Genomic DNA, 18,164 nt, shown 5'->3' with positions numbered 1-18,164 from the left:
CACAGAGCAGAACACTGCGGGCGGAGTGGGTCGGAGAAGCGTGGGAGGCCAGGAAAACCAAATGGTCTCTGCCCTGGGGCTTCTCTTTGGCTCTTCCCCTTCCTCCCCTGGTCAGGGCTGGTCCTCCCCAGCTAACCAGCCAGCCAGGTCTCTGGAGGCCCCGACGGTGCCAGGGCTGGATGCCCTTGAGCGGTGACAAGCATGGGGAGTCCCGGCCGGGGTCAACAGCCACAGGGCATTTGTCTGGAAGGGTTCCAGGCCTCGTGGGGCTTTCTGGGGTGCAAGTGGGCATCCTCGGTCCCCGGAGGTTGGCTCCGTGACTCCAGATGCGGCAGAGCCAGCGGGTCCTGCCAGACTTCCCCCGGGGGCCTTGGCTCTAACCCCGATTCCCAAGACCGAGAGAGGAGGGGAGAAGGTGAAACGGAGAGTGGCAGAGGCTTGAGTCGGGGGTGGTCCTGTCTGCTCGATGCCCCGTGGGCGGGCGGAGAGGGGTTCACTGAGGTGGGCCCCGTTACCTGGCACGGCTCAGCCCTGACGCCGTCCTGCTCGGCCCGCAGCCCCGGCACCTCGGGCCTCAGCTCTCGGTGCTGTGGGGGGGCCTTGCGATACGGCTTCTTGGCTGGGGTTGTGCTGGCCATCCTGGGGCAGGGGTGATGGCAGGAGGCGGGGGGCAGCTGCTTCACCTGTCGGGGGCAGAGAGAGAAGCAGGCTGGAACAGAGGCCTGGTCGGCAGCTCCTAGGCTGGTAGTGAGAGCGGGAGCGTGAATGAGACCCGGCCCCACCCTATGCCAGGGAGACAGGGACAGACCTTCCCCCCGGCCCAGTCACCCCCTTCCCACTGGGCCATCCCCTCCCTCTGTCCCTCCTTCCCTCCCTCTCATCTGTTTGGAAGGCTGTGAATGGAGCAGGGGCAGGGAGCAGCCTTGGGAGACAATGGGTCGACCGTCCGGGGGGCCCGTGCACTCACCTGCAGGACTCCCCGAGGGGGCTCAGTCGGGCATCCTGCGGGGAAGAATGAGAGGAGCCGGGAGTCATCCCCAGGGGGCCGTCCCTTCCCAGCTTCCTCCGCCAGCTGAGGGACCGGCTGTCACCGGCTCTCGGCTAGGCTCAGGTCAGCGGAGTTTACGTGCCCTCCCTGCTCCCTCCCCCGGGAGGAGCGGCACCTCCTCCCGCAAGGGGAGCCCGCTCTGCTCCCCACCTTCATCTACGCCCCCGCCCAGCTCCCGTCTTCCTGAAAGCGGGGCCTGGACCAAGCCATACCCGGGCCGGGTCGTCCGAAGGCGGTGGCCTCCCCTTCCCCACCGACCCGCAGTCAGCCTTCGCTTCTCCGCATCCTGCGGTCTCCCCACCTCGCCTGGCCGACGGCTCCCGAAACCTGAGATGGAAAAGAAAGGGAAGCCGGGCATCAGTGGCCTGTCCGTCGGCACCGCCGGACCCTGCCCTCGGCTGCCGGAAAGAACCGGGAAGTAAGACTGTGTCCGACCTGATTACCTTGTATCTACCCTAGCGCTTAGAACAGCGCTTGGCACATGGTAAGGGCTTAACAGATACCACAATTATTATTAAGCAGTCAGCCTCACGGGGCAGAGAGAGAGGGAGAAGGGCTGAGGAATTCCACCTGCTGGGCCTACTTAGCCCCACAAGGGAGAGCTGGGTCCACCACCTGACCCTAACTGGTGATTCAGGGCTACTCCATCTTCTAGTTAGCGGGTACGCTCCCAAGTGCCCCGTCCAATCCTCAGCGCACGGCAGGAACTCAATACGTTCCGCTGTTTGGGCCGAGAATGGCAATAATAACCCTGGAGGTTTGTTCAGCATTTATTACGGACCAATCTCCGTACTAAGCGCTGGGGTGGCTACGAAAGTGTCAGGCCGGACGCAGCCCCCATCCCTATCACACCCAAGGTTCCCAGTCCGACGCTGCGTGGCCCTTCCTTCTCGCACGACCCCCTGGGGCTCCGCGGCGGGGGCTGGTGTGAAAGGCCGCCCAGCAAGGGGCAGTCGGAGATGGGAAGTGGGCGGAGGCGGGGCCCAGAGGGCACGCAACCGGGAGGGCACCGTGAGTGCCAAGGGGAGGCCGAGTCTGAAGCCGGGCCCTCCCGAGACAGGGGCAGGCCCCCCGCCACACGTGTCAGACGTCTCACCCCAATCTCGCTCTCTCTGCCTGTCTCTCTCCCTCACCCAACGTGGAGAGGGCGGGAGGGCCCGAAAGCCCCGGCTCGGCTTCCCTCGGCTGTCAGAAGGGTACGCTGCCGGTTGCAATGAGCACCACTGCCGCCCGAGGGCAGCCGGCGCTTACCTCGGGTGGCCTGCCCCCTTCCCGCAGCTCCATGCCTCTGCCCTCTTTGTGCCCTCCTTCTGCCCTCCTCCCACTCCCACCCCACCCCACCCCCCGGGGAGTGATTGAGAGAGCAGCGCGGGCTGGGCGCCGGCTCCTTCTGGCTACCGCCGCCGGGACGTGTCCCGGCCGTGACTCTGTTCCCGACCCGTTCCAGCCGGGCCCCGGGGAGGGAGCGGGCCGGGGGCCGGGCCAGGGGAAGGAGCGGGCCGAGAGCGGGGCGCGTGCCGGGGGCCGGGCCAGGGGAGGGAGCGGGCCGGGGGCCGGGCCTCGGAGGGAGAGGGCCGGGGGGCCGGGCCAGGGGAAGGAACGTGCCGAGGGTTGGGCCCGGGGAGGGAGCGTGCCAGGGGCCGGGCCAGGAGAAGGGAGCGTGCCGGGGGCCGGGCCAGGAGAAGGGAGCGTGCCGGGGGCCGAGCCAAGTGAGGGAACGTGCCGGGGGCCGGGCCTGTCGTGCGGCCAGGCGGGGAAGCGGCACTGTGTCCCCAGGCCGCCGGGCACAGGCCCAGCCCTATCTGCAGGTTGCGGGGAGAGAGGGATGGCAGGAGGGGCCGGGCAGGCCCGAGCCGCCGCTCGTCGGCCCCCTTTGGCGGCGGGGCGGGGAACGTGTCCCCCGGAGGCCCGGGCCGCCCGCCGCCCGCCGCGCTGACTTGTTGCGCAGGAATGCTGGGTGGGAGCCAGGGCCGGGGCCGGGGAGGACACGGTGCATTCCTGGGGGGGCGGATGGCAAACAATAACCAGCAGCCTCGGCTGGCTCTCACAGCAACCGCCCGCCGGCCTCCCTCTGCCCCACATCTGCCCCCGAGCGCCCTCCGGCCCCGCTCCGGGGCGGAGGCTGCCAGGGGCGGGGTCAACCCGAGGCCAAGGGGTCCAGGAGACCGGTTTCCCGCAAGCCCTTAGCCGAGAAGCCGGGTCACGGTCAGGCCGGGCGCGTCCAGCGCTGCCAGAGAGTCAAGGGGGTGTCCCCGGTGGGCAGCCAGACTCATCAGGAGTCTCCCGAGACTGAAGGCGCTCAGCCAACCCGCCTCTGCTTCCTCTCCTCCCGGCAGGATACGACAGCTCCCTGCCTCTTCCCCCAACCCCTCCTCAGGGGGCGACCGAATGACTTCCTCCCAGCAGGCCTCTTCACGCCCCCCTCGCCCCATCCCTCCTCCTCTCCTGGGCTCCGGGCCCTCTGCTCCCCGGCCCGCCCGCCGCCTGGGCACCCAAGGCGGCCTGAGACGCCCAGCAGGGAGCAGGCGGGGTTCTCAGGTATCTGCCAACCCTGCTCCCCCTCCCTCAGGAGCTGGCTCGGGCCGGGCTCCTGTTCCTACAGGGTTTCGTGGCTGGGTCTTCCGGAAGTCGTCTTGGTCAGATCCAGCCTGAGCGGGTAGGGGGAGGGGCGATGGGGAGGCCGAGGAGGTCAGTGGCCAACTTGGGTCCAGAGTGGCCCCGGGGCTGCTCGCAGGGATTGTGGGGGCAGGGGTTCCAGAAGAACTAGGGGAGAGCGGACTGGCCAGACCTGGGTCCAGTCCAGTCAGCTAGAGAGGTGCCGGGGTTGTGGGGGGTGGTCCGCGTCCCGCAAACAGCAGGAAGGGACGCTGTGGGCAGGCACCCTTCAGGCCAGGGGTCTGCAGTCCCTCCTCGCCCCTCCCCACCTGCAGAGCCTACAGCAATCGCTTTCCAGGCCTCTTTCTAGGCTCAGGAAGAGGGATGGGGAGGAGGAGGAGCCTAACGTTCCTGGCTCTGCCCTCATCTTTGCCCCAACCCACATAGCATTCATTCTTCCTTTGCGGGACCATCAGTTCAGAGCGGGGCCTTGGCCCTGGGTCTGCTAGTTTCCAGGTGGTGGCTGGGGGCGGGGGGTGGCAGGGAGAGGGGCCTTTGCTAATTGCCATGTTGCAATCTGCCAGCGAGGACAGGCCGCCTGTTCGCGCCTGCCCTCTATTAAATACCTTCTCTCTGATTACAGCCCCATGGGGCACGATTAGCGGGCTGGGAGAACAAAGTCGACTTTCAGCAGAAATGGGACCAGACATGCACTGCAAATCTGCCGAACGCCCGGGCAGGGAGCACAGACTGGGGGTAGACGGAAAGGAAGAAAAAACCCACCAAACTCACTTCCACCTGCCTGTGTGCCCCCTCTCCAACCCCTCCACAAGGAATCGCCACCCTCCCAAGAAAGGTGGGGGTGGGAACAGGAGTATTCAGGCTCCCTTCCCAGAATCGGGGACCGCCGCGCTCCAGCCGCCACCAGTCCCGGACCTCTCGGCAGCGGGCCCACTCTCAAAGCCGAGGAGGCCTTTCTACTGCCCTCCAAAGCCACAGAGAAGGCAGAAGGGCTTTAAGCGGAGGATCTTGGGGCCAAGGTGCCGGCCTGGCTCGTCCCGATGAGAGCCGGGAGTCTCCCGGCAGGACTGTAATTCCCCGGATGGTGGCTCTGCGGCCCCGCAGAACTATCCTGAGCTCTCGGCCGGGCTCACGTTCCTATCCGACTCTTCCCGACAAAGCCCAGACCCCTCACTGATGGGGATGGGGCTGGGGGGGGGGGGGGGGGCTCCTCCGGGAGTCGGAAGGGATCACCGTCCCAAGCGGCGGGGCCCAGTGACAGAGACCATGAGGAAAGCAAACCAGAGAGGGCTGCTATGAGCTTCCGGCTACTAGACATTCTCAACCTTCCTCCCTTTCCAACCCTCCCCCTGGTCGGGAGGGTCAGATCCCGGACTCGCCCAGAAGACCGCTTCAACCCACCCTTCCGCTTACTCCATTAGGGCCCATTTTGGCTCCCTAAATCTGAGAAGGATCCAGTGACTCCCCAGCCCAATTCTCGGAGGCTCCCGTGCTTGCTCCCCGCCCGTCAAGCACGGTGGGGGTGGCCCCTACCTCCTGAAGGTGAGAGACTTCTCAAACTCCTGGGGCTGGAAGGGGTTCTGAGGGGTCCACCTTGTCCATGTCCCTGCGGAATCTGACTCACACCATTCCCGGGGCTCCTGAGCCTCTACCCTCTTTGGGAATTAACTGCCCAAGCTGAATACCAGATCATTTTAGGAACACAGTGACTTTAAGGATTGTCCATGCCCACCAACTACGCTGTGGTCCTGGCCCACGCAATCGCTTGGGGCTGAAGTCAAAAAGGGACTCTGGGGTTGATTCCTGAGAAAGCGACAGAAGAGACTGACAGGCAGCTAGCTAGCAAGAACTTGATGTCAGGAACCTAGATCCTCAGCCGACAAGGGTCACGAGTGGAGCGGCCCCCTCCCCTATTTCACATCTCCTCTGGCCAGAGGGGGAAACACCTCTCTCTGTGAGCCACCCTTGGAGGCACAATCAGATCCACTGAGGCTCGCTAGGCTTTGGACTGGGTAGGCCAGTCCCTGGGGTCTGCTTCAGTCTCCAGATGGGGGCTATATAATAACAATGATAATAGTATTTATTAAGCACCCACTCTGTGCCAAGCTCACTGGGGCTCATAGTCTAAGTAGGGGGGGCAGGATTTAATCCCCACTTTACGGTTGAGAAAATGGAGGCACAGAAGTTAAATGACTTGGCCGAGGTTACACAGCAGGCAAGAAATCCTTGCCTTAGAGACCTTAGAGCAGTGGCTCTTCTTTTCTTTTGTCTGGTGTTTGTGCCGACTGTGATATCTGTGTATTTAGCACTTGAAGATCTATCATGAATTTCTTGTTCTGTTTCCACCGCTCGTGAAATATTTTCTGCAAACATTTTAGGCCTGTCTTTCCTGGTAGCAGGTAAGCTCCTTGTGGGCAGGGAATGAGGCTCGTGTTTCAGTACTTTCCCAAGCACTTAGTACGGTGCTTAGCAACCAGTAGGCGCTCAATCAATAAACTACCAGTGTTTACACCACCCCCATTACTATTATGTGGATCACTCTCAGAGTTGGCTGCTCCCAAGATCCCCAAGACAGCCTGAAGTTCCTCGCAGCAAAACGGCTTTCCCCGACGAGCCGCAACTCTGCCCATCACCCGCAGCCCAGATGGGGCCGGGGAAGGTCTGGGGTTCCAGGGGAGACTATTACAGCATCCCAGCCCCTCTCCCACACTTCTGCCTCAATCCACCTGGGCAAGAAGGCCAGGGAAACTGTCGGCACAGCCACCGGAGAAGCAGAGGAGTCTCGTCCTGACCCTGCTGAAGCTGGAGGATGATGACCCTTCTTTCCTCTTTTTTTTTCTTTTAAATGGTACTTGTTAAGTGCTTACTATGTGCCAGACACTGTGCTAAGCCCTGCAGTAGAAACAAGTTGATCAGTTTATATCCCACATGGGGCTCACAGTCTTAATTCCTATTTCACAGATGAGGAAATTGAGGTACAGAGAAGTGAGGTGACTTGCCCAGGGTCACACAGCAGACAAGGGGGGAAGCTGGGACTAGAACCCAGGTCGTTTTGACTCCCAGGCCCGTGCTCCATCTACTAGGCCACACAGAGACTCCCCTTTCACCCCTCCCCGCCCCAACTCCTCCTCTGGGATACCCCTAATGGGGAAAGGGCCCAGAGGGTCTCGTCGTACCACACAGGCTGCAGAGTTGAGAATAAGGGCTCACCAGCCCACCCTGCCCCTCACCAGGAAACAGGGGCAAAACGGGGTCTCTCTCCCCATTCAATGTGAACCTGGACCTGGGGCCTGTGGCTGGATCTGACTATCCTCAATCTATCTGGACACTTAGCAAGGAATGAACACACCCCACAATAGTTAGCAACACGATGGAGTCCGTTCATCAGGGGAAGGCAGCCCTCCCTTCCCCGGCCCAGCCCACCCCCAGCCAGATAGAGCAGCACACAGATCCTGGAAGGGCAAAGGCAAAAGTTTATTTGGGGCTGAGAGTGGTGCACCTTCCAGGGCCTCGCCAAAGGGCAACTTCTTCCCCTAATTTGGCAATTGGCCACTTTCCTCGGCCCCAATCCCTGAGGTCAGCGGTCCCGATCAGATCTCATCGGGGCCTGGAGCCCTGAGCCCTTCTGGAGTGCCTCCCAACCTCCCTCCCTTCCCTCCTTCCTTCCGTCCGTCCTTCCCCTCCACCCCCGCCGGCCTTGGGGCAGCGGCGGTGAGGGGCCGGTCTCGGCGTGCAGCTGTTCCTGGGGACGCGTGAGCAAGCCCTCAGCAATGCCGGGCGCGTGGCAGGCGGGAGGCCGGCTGCACGCGGGGGAGGCGGGGCCCGGCCCGAGGCTCAGCCTTGGGTTCGGAGCCATCCGCCGGGCCCTGGGGCGGCGAGGCGAGACAGATGGTCCCACCCTAATGGACCCCGGCCTGGCCACCAGCGCCAACTTCCCCTCAAGTCTCCCTCACCTGGGTGCACCAGGTGCCCCAGATCAGGAGGCTGAAAGGGTCTCACCCAATGGCCAGAGATCAGCCTCTCCTCCCCTTCTTACTCAAGCAGGACAAGGGCCAGAAAACTAAAATCCCTTCAGGCTCTGGGCCAGAAGCTCCAAACTTGAGGCCCCTGAGACATCGCTCCTTCAAGGAGCACCGGGGCAGGGCTGAAGGGTCGCTGTCGCTGGCCAGAGGCTGGGGAGCGAGGGAAGGAGCAGGAGGGGTCACAGAACAGAGGCCAGAGGCCTGAAAAATAAACCGGGGTGTGTGTGGTGGACTAGCGTGGGCTGCTGGGGCTGGAAAGGACTCTGTGCCAGGATCAATTGCTGCTATTTAATTTTTTTTTTGGTATTTGCTAAGTGCTTACTACGTGCCAGGCACCGTACTGAGCACTGGGGCAGATTCAAGGTTGTAAGGTTGAACACAGTCCCTGTCCCACATGGAGCTCACAGTCCTAACCCCCATTTTACGGACATGGGGACTGAGGCACCGAGAAGTGAAGTGACTTGCCCAAGGTCACATAGCAGACAAGTAGTGAGGCCGGGATTAGATCCCAGATCCTTCTGACTCCCAAGCCCGCGCTCTATCCACTAAGTCACACTGTTTCTCTACCATTACCATGAAGAAGCCGATCTTCAAGAACAGATGAAACGACTTCTATCATCATCGTCATCATCATCCTCACATCGGCAGAACCAAGTTCCCTCCCCAGGGGGGCCATCACTAGGCTGGAGGCTCCTAAACTCCAACGGAAGCAGCGTGGCTCAGTGGAAAGAGCATGGGCTTTGGAGTCAGAGGTCATGAGTTCGAATCCCAGCTCTGCCACTTGTCAGCTGTGTGACTGTGGGCAAGTCACAACTTCTCTGGGCCTCAGTTACCTCATCTGTAAAATGGGGATTAAGATTGTGAGCCCCATGTGGGACAACCTGATTCCCCCGTGTCTCCCCCAGCGCTTAGAACAGTGCTCTGCACATAGTAAGCGCTTAACAAATACCAACATTATTATTATCCCCTTCCCTGCCCCAATGGGAACGTCCCTCTGGAGCCGGGGGAGGAATCCGGGCTCTCAGCTCGTGGTGGGGTCACCAACGCCCACCCCCACCCTCCTCGCACCTCCTCAAACTGGTTTCTGGGAATTGTCTAAACTGGGACTGTAATCCTGCCCAAACAGATTACGCTAAGGCTAAATCAGGCAGGCTCCTAAACAGACAATGTTGAGACCCAACGTGTATCCCACAGCAGAGTCCCATAGGGCCCGAGGCCCAGGGCCTCTCCACGACCGGGAGCCCTGCAGTCTGTGGGGTAGCCAGATGCCCCACTCCCTCAAGCACTTCTTACGGCACCTGACATTCAGTGGGTGCTCAACAGACACCACGGACTCCCCTGAAACTGGGAGCTCTGACGTCCACAGAGCCTGCCACAGGCTACTCTGCTGGGTCACCCCGGGCCCAAGGCCTACCCTGGGGAGGCAGTGTCGGCCCATGACCGAGGGCTGCTGACTGAAGACCCCCCTTCTCACATACACGTCCAGCTAGGTCCGCTTGTCTCAGGGATTTCTGCAGGCAAACAATTTTGGTCCCTCTTCCTCCACTGTGAGCCTCCTTGTCGGGTAGGGACACTTATGAGTGGAAATAGCCTGTACTTATCCCAGAGTTTATACCCACGCTAAAAAAACTGGGGGTCAAGAACCTCTCTCGGACACACACACATGCCAGCACCAACCCGTGACCCGTATGTGAGAGCCAGGCCTGGGGCCCCAGGCTTATCAGGCCCTCCCCCAGCTTCCCGGGCTCGCAAGGCCGTGGGGCCCCGCTAATGGGGACGGGCTGCCTGCCGGCTTCTCCCCAGACCGAGCCGAGTCCACCCGGGCCGTCCTCCCAGACCTCCCGAGGTGCTCAGAGTCGCCACGAGATACAAAGCCCCTCCTTGGTCCTCCCCCGCCGAGGAGAAAGCTGGTGACCCTAGAGCTTCAGCTCCTGCTCCCCCTCTTCGGGCCCCCTCGCCCGGCTAAATCGGGGCAGGGAAGAGGGAGGGGTGGAGAAGACGGCCCCGGTGGGCCCAGGCTGGGGCTCCGCTTACCTACCAGCGCCAGCCGGCCGCCTTCCTGCCCGCCCGGCTGCCCGCCCGCCGACCGGCCAGGGAATCTGAGCAGGCTCAGCTGGAAGACCCCGTCCCCTCTTTCGGCCCAGGGACAGCTGAGGCTCCTAAACTGGCTCTGGCCTCACTCGGGGGGTAAAGTTCACCACAACCCCTGGGTGCGGAAGGATCAAACTCCATCCCTCTTCCTGGAGTCCCCTTGGCAGAGGGAAGGTGCCGCTCAGGTTGAGTTTCCCCCTTCAGAAACCACCCCAAAGCCCACAGTTACTGGACAGAGGAACCCACGAGGGCTCAGGTTTAGCTCCTCAGAGACTTAAGCCTGGGAGACTTAAATCATCCCCTGCGGTCACTTAGAAAACGGTGGAGAAAATATGGCTGTTTTTGTTGGGTTTTTACTGTGTGGCAAGCACTGTACTAAGCACCGGGATGGACAGGAGATTATCAGGAGCATCTGAGGGCTACGAAGGAGCTTAGGGAATTTCTCAGCTCATCCTTTGTGGGGGTGGTCTGCGGGGCTGAGTGGGGGAGCCAGGGTTGTGGGGGGGTGTCCAGGGCTAGGCTGCCAGGGGGCTGGGAAAGGGGAGGAATGAAAGAGCAGGTGCCAGCCCCCGTCTTCAACCAGGGCCACGTGTCTCACCCGGGGGTGTGGGAGGACCGCCACGCAGCAGAGGGACTCCTGGATCAGCGGCTGGCAGAGGGAGGCAAGCAGACTGCGGGGGGGCTCTCGGGAGGGCGACGGAGGGAATGTGTGTTACGGGATCGGGAGCGAGGGCGGGTGGGGGTCTAGACTCACGAGGTTAGTGTCGTCTCCCAAGCCAGCCAGTTCTTGGTGTTAGCAGCAAGCTCATGGCAGACACCTTCCCGGTTCTCCATACAAACAGACAGCTGGATTTACGAGCAGCCAAACTCGGGAGCTGCAAAGAGAGAAGGATGCCAAGCTAAGGGCCGCCCCAGCCTTTTCTCCCCAGGCTCCACGATCGAGAAGGAGGGCTTACTACGTACTCTTTCCACCCGGTCTCGCTCTGCCACCCAGGAAAAGCATGAAAGGAAAAGCAGCGGTGCCCAGGAGGCAATCCCCGAAACGGTGGACAGAGAATTCTGCTAGAGGAATCCGGATAGCAGGCTCTGTGGGGAGTTGGGTGGGAGGGTGGGCGCAGCCGGATGACACCCTGCTCCCTTGCAGACAGTTGGGCTGTTCTCTCCTGCCTGCTTGGCGCTACACCGAAATGCTCAGCATCTCCGTGTGTGCCAGCTGCGAGAGTAGGCCGGGGACGGCTCCAGCCTGTGTTTTCTGAGGCTGGAGCAATGGCGTCAGAAAACCAGTACAATGGGCGGGTATCTGAGCAGAGTGCAGCCTGCTGGTCGGCTTTTTTATGGTATTTGTTAAGCGCTTACTAATAACTGTAATAATAATTGCAGTATTTGTTATGTACTTACTGGGGGCCAGGCACTGTACTAAGTGCAGGGGTGGAAACAACTAAATTGGGTTGGACACAACCCCTGTCCCGCATGGGGGTCACAGTCTCAATCCCCGTTTTACAGATGAGGGAACTGAGGCACATCAAAGCACAGACTCTGAGGCACAGACTTGCCCAAGGCCACACAACAGACAAGTGGCAGAGCCAGGAATAGAACCCATGACCTTCTGACTCCCAGGCCAGTGTTCTAACCACTACACTAGGCTGCTTCTCTTCTATGTGCCAGGCGTAGATATAAGATAATCAGGTTGGCCACAGTCCATATCCCACATGGAGCTCAGAGTCTTAATCCCCATTTTACAGATGAGGCAAGTGAGGCCCAGAGAAGTGAAGTGACTTGCCCAAGGACACAGAGCGGACATGCGGCGGAGCCAAGAACCCAGGCCCTTCTGCCCCCCAGGCCTCCTTCGGGGAGCCTGGAGACAAAGGAGGTGGGCTTCGAACCCTTAATTTCAGGTTGACCCACCCTGCGGGAAGAGGAGGCTAGTGGCAGAACCAGGCCCAAGAGTGGAAATCTTCCCATGAGCCGCAAGATGAGCGGCCCGGGATCTTCTCTGCGACCATATTCTGCATAGATCCAGCTGGGGAGAGTGTGGGGGACGCCGCCACTGGCCCGAGGTTAGCAGTGTTTCAGGATGGAAGGAGGGAGCAGGGGGCACTGGGGGGAAGGGTTGGCGTTGAGCACTTGGGAAACTCCAGAAGGGCAGGGGTGCTCACCTGCTGGAAAACGCTCTAAACTCTTCAGGTTGTGGCGCTCTGCCCTGGCCAGAAAAGGAACCGGGAATCATGAGATTGTCTGGCAGCTTTCCCGCTAGACTGAAAGCTCCCTGAGGGAGGGGATGAGGCCTCCTAACTCTTGCACTCTCCCAAGAGCTGAGTTCGGTGCTCTGCACGGAGTAGGTCCTCGATCAATACCACCGATGGGTGGATGGTTGAATGGATGGAAGGATGGATTGAGGGGGTCAGGGGCTAGACTACCGCAGGCCTACGGGGGCACGCCCAGGAGGCCAGAAACATTCTAAATTGTTCCCCGGGTAAGGTGTCGAGAAGAAGGACTGGTCAGACAGGGTGGGGAGGAGGAGATTCTGATGGTCATCTGCCCTCACTTTTAGTCCTTAAGCCCTGGGCTTCTAACAAGGTTGGGGAAGGCCCATCTTGGAGAAGCAGAGTGGCCTGCTGGATAGAGAGCAGGCCTGGGAGTCAGAAGGACCTGGGATCTAATCCCAGTTCTACCTCTTGTCTGCTGGGTGACCCTAGGCAAGTCATTTCACTTCTCTGAGACTGTCATCTATAAAATGGGGGGCTAAGTCTGTGAGCCCCAGGTGGGACAGGCAAATGTGTCCAACCCAATTTGCTTGTATCCAGGGCTTAATACAATACCTGACACATAAGTGCTTAACAAATATCTCAACCGCTCAACTACTGCTGTGGTTATTATTATTAAGCTGCTGCTCCCCGCTGCCGAACAAGCTAATCAAGGCCAACAAAGGATCCCACGGCTCAGAACTGCCAGCCCCGTCCTCTTTGCCACAAGGACAATGTCCCGATTGTGAACATCTCCTGTCGCTGGCCTGGAAATCAGTTACAAACACAGAGGTCTCTCGGGACGAGGCCGCATTTCCCCTAACGCTCCGGCCGGGGCCGGCCGCGCTTCCCGCAGAAGCCCCCAACTCTGAAAGGAGGTTCTGGGAGCGGGAGGGAGCGAACGGCAACAACGGTCAAGGGGCCAAGGATGTCTGGGAGGTGAGGAGAGGAAGAGGAACCTAGGGATGTTGGGGGAATCACTCAATCAATAGGATTTATTGAGTGCTTACTATTTGCAGAGCACCATAATAAGAGCTTGGGAGAGTACGATATAACGGCATTAGTTGACACATTCCCACGCTTACAGTCTAGAGGTGGAAGAGACCCCAGTCGCTAGCCCAGAAGAAGGCTGGTGAGTTGAGCCACTGGCCACCAAATGCGCACCTTTGCGAGGGGGCTGCACTGTGATTTCTGAGAGCCCCACGTGGGGAGAAGCTCAGTTCGCCCGCTGTGCCTGGGCGTCACCCCGGTCACCCGTGGTTCCCACATAAGGCCTCGGAGAGCCACTGGGGGAGGGAGAAGGGCATCCCAATAACAGGAAAAGGGAAGGGTCCCTGGATCACGGGTGAGGTCTAATGGCCTCCCGGCCCGAAGCCCGGGACACACAGCGAGCCGGTGTTCACGGGAGCCCCAGAGAGGACCAGAGGGAGAGTTAAAGTTGGACTATGACTCAGAAGGAGGGGGTGGGGGTGGGGGCGGGCCCGCCCCAGACCCGGGCTAGAGGAATGCCAGCGCACCAAATCCCGGCCGCTCCTCTGGGTGTGGTGCCGCACACCTTCTCCCTTGCCCCAAGCACAGGCGAGAGCCCCGAGGGTGCACGGGAGGGAAGGCACAGGGATGCAGGATGGAGAAATTCACCCGAGGGCCCCGCCACCAACCCCGGGCGACCAAGCCGGTCTCAGGCGCTCTGTGGAAGCTGGTTACCACCCCACAGCGGGACCGGCGAACCACGCTGACAAACCACTCCGCCCCATCCCAGGATGTTATACCCGCTCTGCCGCCCAAAATAAAACCTTTAGGGGCTGACCGGGCCCGTGGAGTCGTTTCCCATGCTGTGGGAAGCAGCACGGCCTAATGGAGGGAGCAAGGGACAGGAGTCAGGTCATGGGTTCTAATCCCAGCTCTGCCACTTGTCTGCTGTGCCACCTTGGGCAAGTCACTTCACTTCTCTGGGCCTCAGTGACCTCATCTGTAAAAACGGGGATTAAGCATGTGAACCCAATACGGGACAGAGACTAAGTCCAATGTGATTACCTTGCACCTACCCCAGCACACGGAACAGTGCTGGGCACATACTAAGAGCTTAACGAGTACCATGATTATTACATTATTATTCCCGTCGCCCCTCAAACTTCAACGAGGCAGGCTTTCATCTTAGATGACCGGATCCAGGGCCAAAATGCTTCCGGTCCCAAGCTTCGCAGAGGTGAAGCTCGAGGCTGCCGACGGTGCCCGGGCAGAGAGTTCCGCCGAGGGGCTGGGACAAGGACGCTGCGCTGGTCAGCCGGCGACCGGGGAGGAGAAGGTCCCTCTCTGGCTTCCTATGGCCGAGCCCATTCAGATCAGGCCTCAGGACCCCCATCTGATCCGGCTCAGGGGAGGTAAATGGTTAAGGCTGGCACCAGTGCCCCTGAGAGCCCCACCCACCAGGCCCATTGGGGAGACTGAGGCCTCGTATTTATTGAGCACTTACTATGTGCAGAATACCATATAAAAATATAACGGACATTTTCCCTGCCCACAAGTTTAGGGCCTAGAGATGCGCTTACAGTCTAGAGGGTCAGTCAGAAAGTTTATCTGGTCTAATCAGCCCACGATTCCAGAGGGGGGTAAAAGAAAACCAAAAAAGCCCACCCCACAAAGTCCCCTTAGCTCTGTCAGCAGGATCCCGGGAGACAACCTTCAGTCAAACCCTCCATCTGCCTGAATGAGCAGGAAAGTCACAGCATCTTCGGTTCCTTAGAGGGCCAGGATAAGGTCTGGATCATTTCAACCCACAAATACCCCAAATTGACTTGCATCGTCGGGTTTGAGCATCTCTCCCTCCCAAACTCTCCGGGACCTTCTTATCACTAATGCCTCCTGCTCCCGCTGAGGCGTTAAGTCCAGCCGATCTGGATTCCGGCCCTCAGCCTCCCTCGGGCGAGGGTCCAGTTGAGCAGAGGGAATTGTCCAAAAGGCTTTTTGGCGACTTGCAACGGGGTCAATCAGTCAATGAATCAATTCAGGAACTCCTCAATGCCCGCGAAACACAGAGCCCACGACAATTGAGTGCTGGCAGGAGGAAGCCCCGCTTGTGAGGGGGCTGACTGGGCAGAGAGATGCCAACAGGCCACCGGCTGCTCCGTCACCGCCACCCTCTCTCTCATTCTATTACAGAGACCATTTGCTCGGTGTGGCTTCGGCTACCGTCTATGTGGCAGCCTCCCAAATCTATAGCCCTGGCCTCTCCACCACAGTCCACTCGAGAATCTCGGTTTGTCTGCCTCCCCACCCTCCCAGCACCCCAAACTCAACATGCCCAAAACTGTACTTCTCAGATTCCCTACTAAACCCTCTCCTTTTCCCCACTTTCCCACCCCGACTGACACCACCTTCCTCTCTGTAACCGAAGCCAGCCACCTCACTGTCATCCGCAAGCTTGGCCTGGTGGGAAAAGCACGGGCTTTGGAGTCAGAGGACCTGGGTTCTAATCGCAGCTCCCCCACTTGTCTTCTGTGTGACCTCGAGCAAGTCACTGCACTGTGCCTCAGTTATCTCATCTGGAAAAATGGGGATTAAGACTGTGAACCCCATGGGGGACATGGGCTGTGTCCAAACTCATTACCTTGCATTTTACCCAGTGTTTAATATAATCCCTGGCCCTTAGTAAGCACTTAACAAGTACCATTAAGAAAATAACAACAACTCTTTACTGTCATTCAGCTCTTCCATCCAATCACTGCTTAATCCAGCCAATTCCTCCCCCAACACGTTTCACAGACCCACCCCTTTCTCTCCACCCCAAACTGGCACCAGGTGATTCCGGCACTCCTCACATCCCAGTTCCAGGGCGTACCGGCCTCCTTGCCGGTCTCCCTGCCGCCAGCCTCTCCCTTCTACACCGCTGCCCAGATCATCTCTCTGAAACATCCCCCTCGGCACATTTCCCCTCTCCTGCAAAACCTTCATCCGACAACAACTCCTTCCCATCAGCTTCAAGATACCCCACCAGAGAAGCAGCGTGGCTCAGTGGGAAAAGCCCGGGCTTAGGAGTCAGAGGTCGTGGGTTCTAAGCCCAGCTCCGCCACCTGTCAGCTGGGTGACTTTGGGCAAGTCACTTCAATTCTCAGTGCCGCAGTTACCTCATCTGTAAAATGGGAATGAAGACTGTGAGCCCTACATGGGCCAACCTGATGACACTGTATCTACCCCAGAGCTTAGAACAGTGTTTGGCACATAGTAAGCGCTTAACAAATACCAACATTTTTATTATTAAAATGGGGATTAAAAGTGCGAGCCCCACATGGGACAACCTGATTACCCTCTATCTACTCCAGCTCTCGGGACAGTGCTCGGCACGTAGTAAGCATTTAACAAACACCAACATCATTCTTCTTCTTCTTCTCCATTTTACCCATCACTTTTAATTCCTTGCTCCTCCCCACCCAGCTCCTGTTTAAGGATCCCTCCTGGCCTCACTCCATTAATTCCGTTGTATTTATTGGACGCTTACTATGTGCAGAGCACTCCACTTAGAACTTTCTTAAAACTCTGACCCCCCTCGGGGTTGACACAGTCTGTGGTTCAGGGTCTTCCCCTCAAACACACACACTCTTTAGAGGGTCTTCCTTTCCCCCCCAGGCTTTCCACCCCAACTTGATAATAATAATAATAATAATGTTGGTACTTGTTAAGTGCTTACTATGTGCCAAGCACTGTTCTAAGCGCTGGGGTAGATATAGGGTAATCGGGGTGTCCCCCGTGGGGCTCAAAGTCTTCATCCCCTTTTGACAGAGGAGGGAACTGAGGCCCAGAGAATAATAATAATAATGGCATTTGTTAAGCACTTACTTATGTGCAAAGCACTGTTCTAAGCGCTGGGGTAGATACAGGGTAATCGGGTTGTCCCCCGTGGGGCTCAGTGTCTTTATCCCCATTTGACAGAGGGAACTGAGGCCCAGAGAATAATAATAGCATTTGTGAAGTGCTTACTAAGTGCAAAGCACTGTTCTAAGCGCTGGGGGGATACAAGGTAATCAGGCTGTCCCAAGTGGGGCTCACAGTCTTGATCTCCATTTCACAGATGAGGGAACTGAGGCCCAGAGAGGTGACTCACCCAAAGTTACACAGCTGACAAGTGGTGGAGCCGGGATTAGAACCCATGACCTCGGACTCCCAAGCCCGGGCTCTTTCCACTGAGCCACGCTGCTTCTCTAATACTAATACTAATAATGTATTAGTTAAGCGCTTACTATGTGCAGAGCACTGTTCTAAGCCCTGGGGTAGACACAAGGGAATCAGGTGGTCCCACGTGGGGCTCACAGTCTTCATCCCCATTTTATAGTTGAGGCCACTGAGGCACCGAGAAGTGACTTGCCCAAAGTCTACGCTGGGATTAGAACCCGTGACCTCTGACTCCTAAGCCCTTGCTCTTTATAATAAAGGTGGCATTTGTTAAACGCTTACTAGGTGCAAAGCACTGTTCTAGGCGCTGTGAGGGGGGGGATACAGGGGGAGCCCCCGCTGCTTCTCGAAGTGAAGGGACTTGGCCCAAAGTCGCAGAGCTGAGAAGTGGGGGAGGAGAACTGGCAAGTTGTACATTTACAGATGAGGAAACTGAGGCCCAGAGAAGTGACTCGCCCCCACTGACAAGTCTTGGGGCCACTTATTATCATTACCTCCTCTGTAAAATGGGGCAGAAGACCGTGAGCCCCACGTGGGGCAACCTGACGACCTTGTGCTTCGCACCTAGCAGGCGCTTCACCACCACCACCATCATTACCATCGTACGCTCCCAAGCGCTTAGTAACGATAAGGTGGTAATGAGGTAAGAAGAAGTCCCAACATTATGTACGACCTCTGTAAGACGCTGGGAAGCGGCCAGTTTGTCCAGGCCGCTGCCCCAAACTTTGGGCGTGGGTGTGTCCTCCGGCGGCCAAAGGCCCCGGATGTGCTCTGCGGCCTCAGGCCCCTCGGGGCCTTCCGGGCCGCCCCGCCTCCTCCCCCCGCCGAAGCCCGCTCCTACCCCGGCTCCCCGGCGCTGCTCCCCGCCTGCCCTGGCCGCCCCCGTCCTCGGCTCCGACTCTTCTCGCCCCCCCGACACAAACTTTGGGGTCCCGGGCCGGTCCTGTCAGGCCGCCATCTTGCCGCGGGGAGGGTCGG

The 18,164-nt window shown here is 59.2% G+C and overlaps 1 protein-coding gene across 6 annotated transcripts in view; it reads right to left on the bottom strand.

The window, feature by feature from the left end:
• TJAP1 (tight junction associated protein 1) overlaps positions 1-18,164 on the bottom strand; it is a 24,662-nt gene extending 6,498 nt beyond the window's left edge. For 2 of the 6 annotated variants that reach the window (XM_029047474.2, XM_029047479.2), the window contains exons 1-5: positions 18,028-18,164; positions 10,532-10,652; positions 1,261-1,375; positions 968-1,002; positions 516-683 (exon numbers count right to left, since the gene is read on the bottom strand). In XM_029047474.2, coding sequence (XP_028903307.1) covers positions 516-638 — 123 coding nt within the window. In that variant the 5' untranslated portion in view covers positions 639-683; positions 968-1,002; positions 1,261-1,375; positions 10,532-10,652; positions 18,028-18,164. Of the gene's footprint in view, positions 1-515; positions 684-967; positions 1,003-1,260; positions 1,376-9,720; positions 9,992-10,531; positions 10,653-10,740; positions 10,782-18,027 lie in introns of those variants that run through there. The other 4 variants (XM_029047475.2, XM_029047476.2, XM_029047477.2 and 1 more) reach the window with 4 other exon arrangements.

Source organism: Ornithorhynchus anatinus, chromosome 19 (assembly GCF_004115215.2).
Source record: "Ornithorhynchus anatinus isolate Pmale09 chromosome 19, mOrnAna1.pri.v4, whole genome shotgun sequence".
Lineage (NCBI taxonomy): Eukaryota > Metazoa > Chordata > Mammalia > Monotremata > Ornithorhynchidae > Ornithorhynchus > Ornithorhynchus anatinus.
Note: the sequence above shows the minus strand (reverse complement) of the source record. Positions and strands in the feature narration are given on the sequence as shown.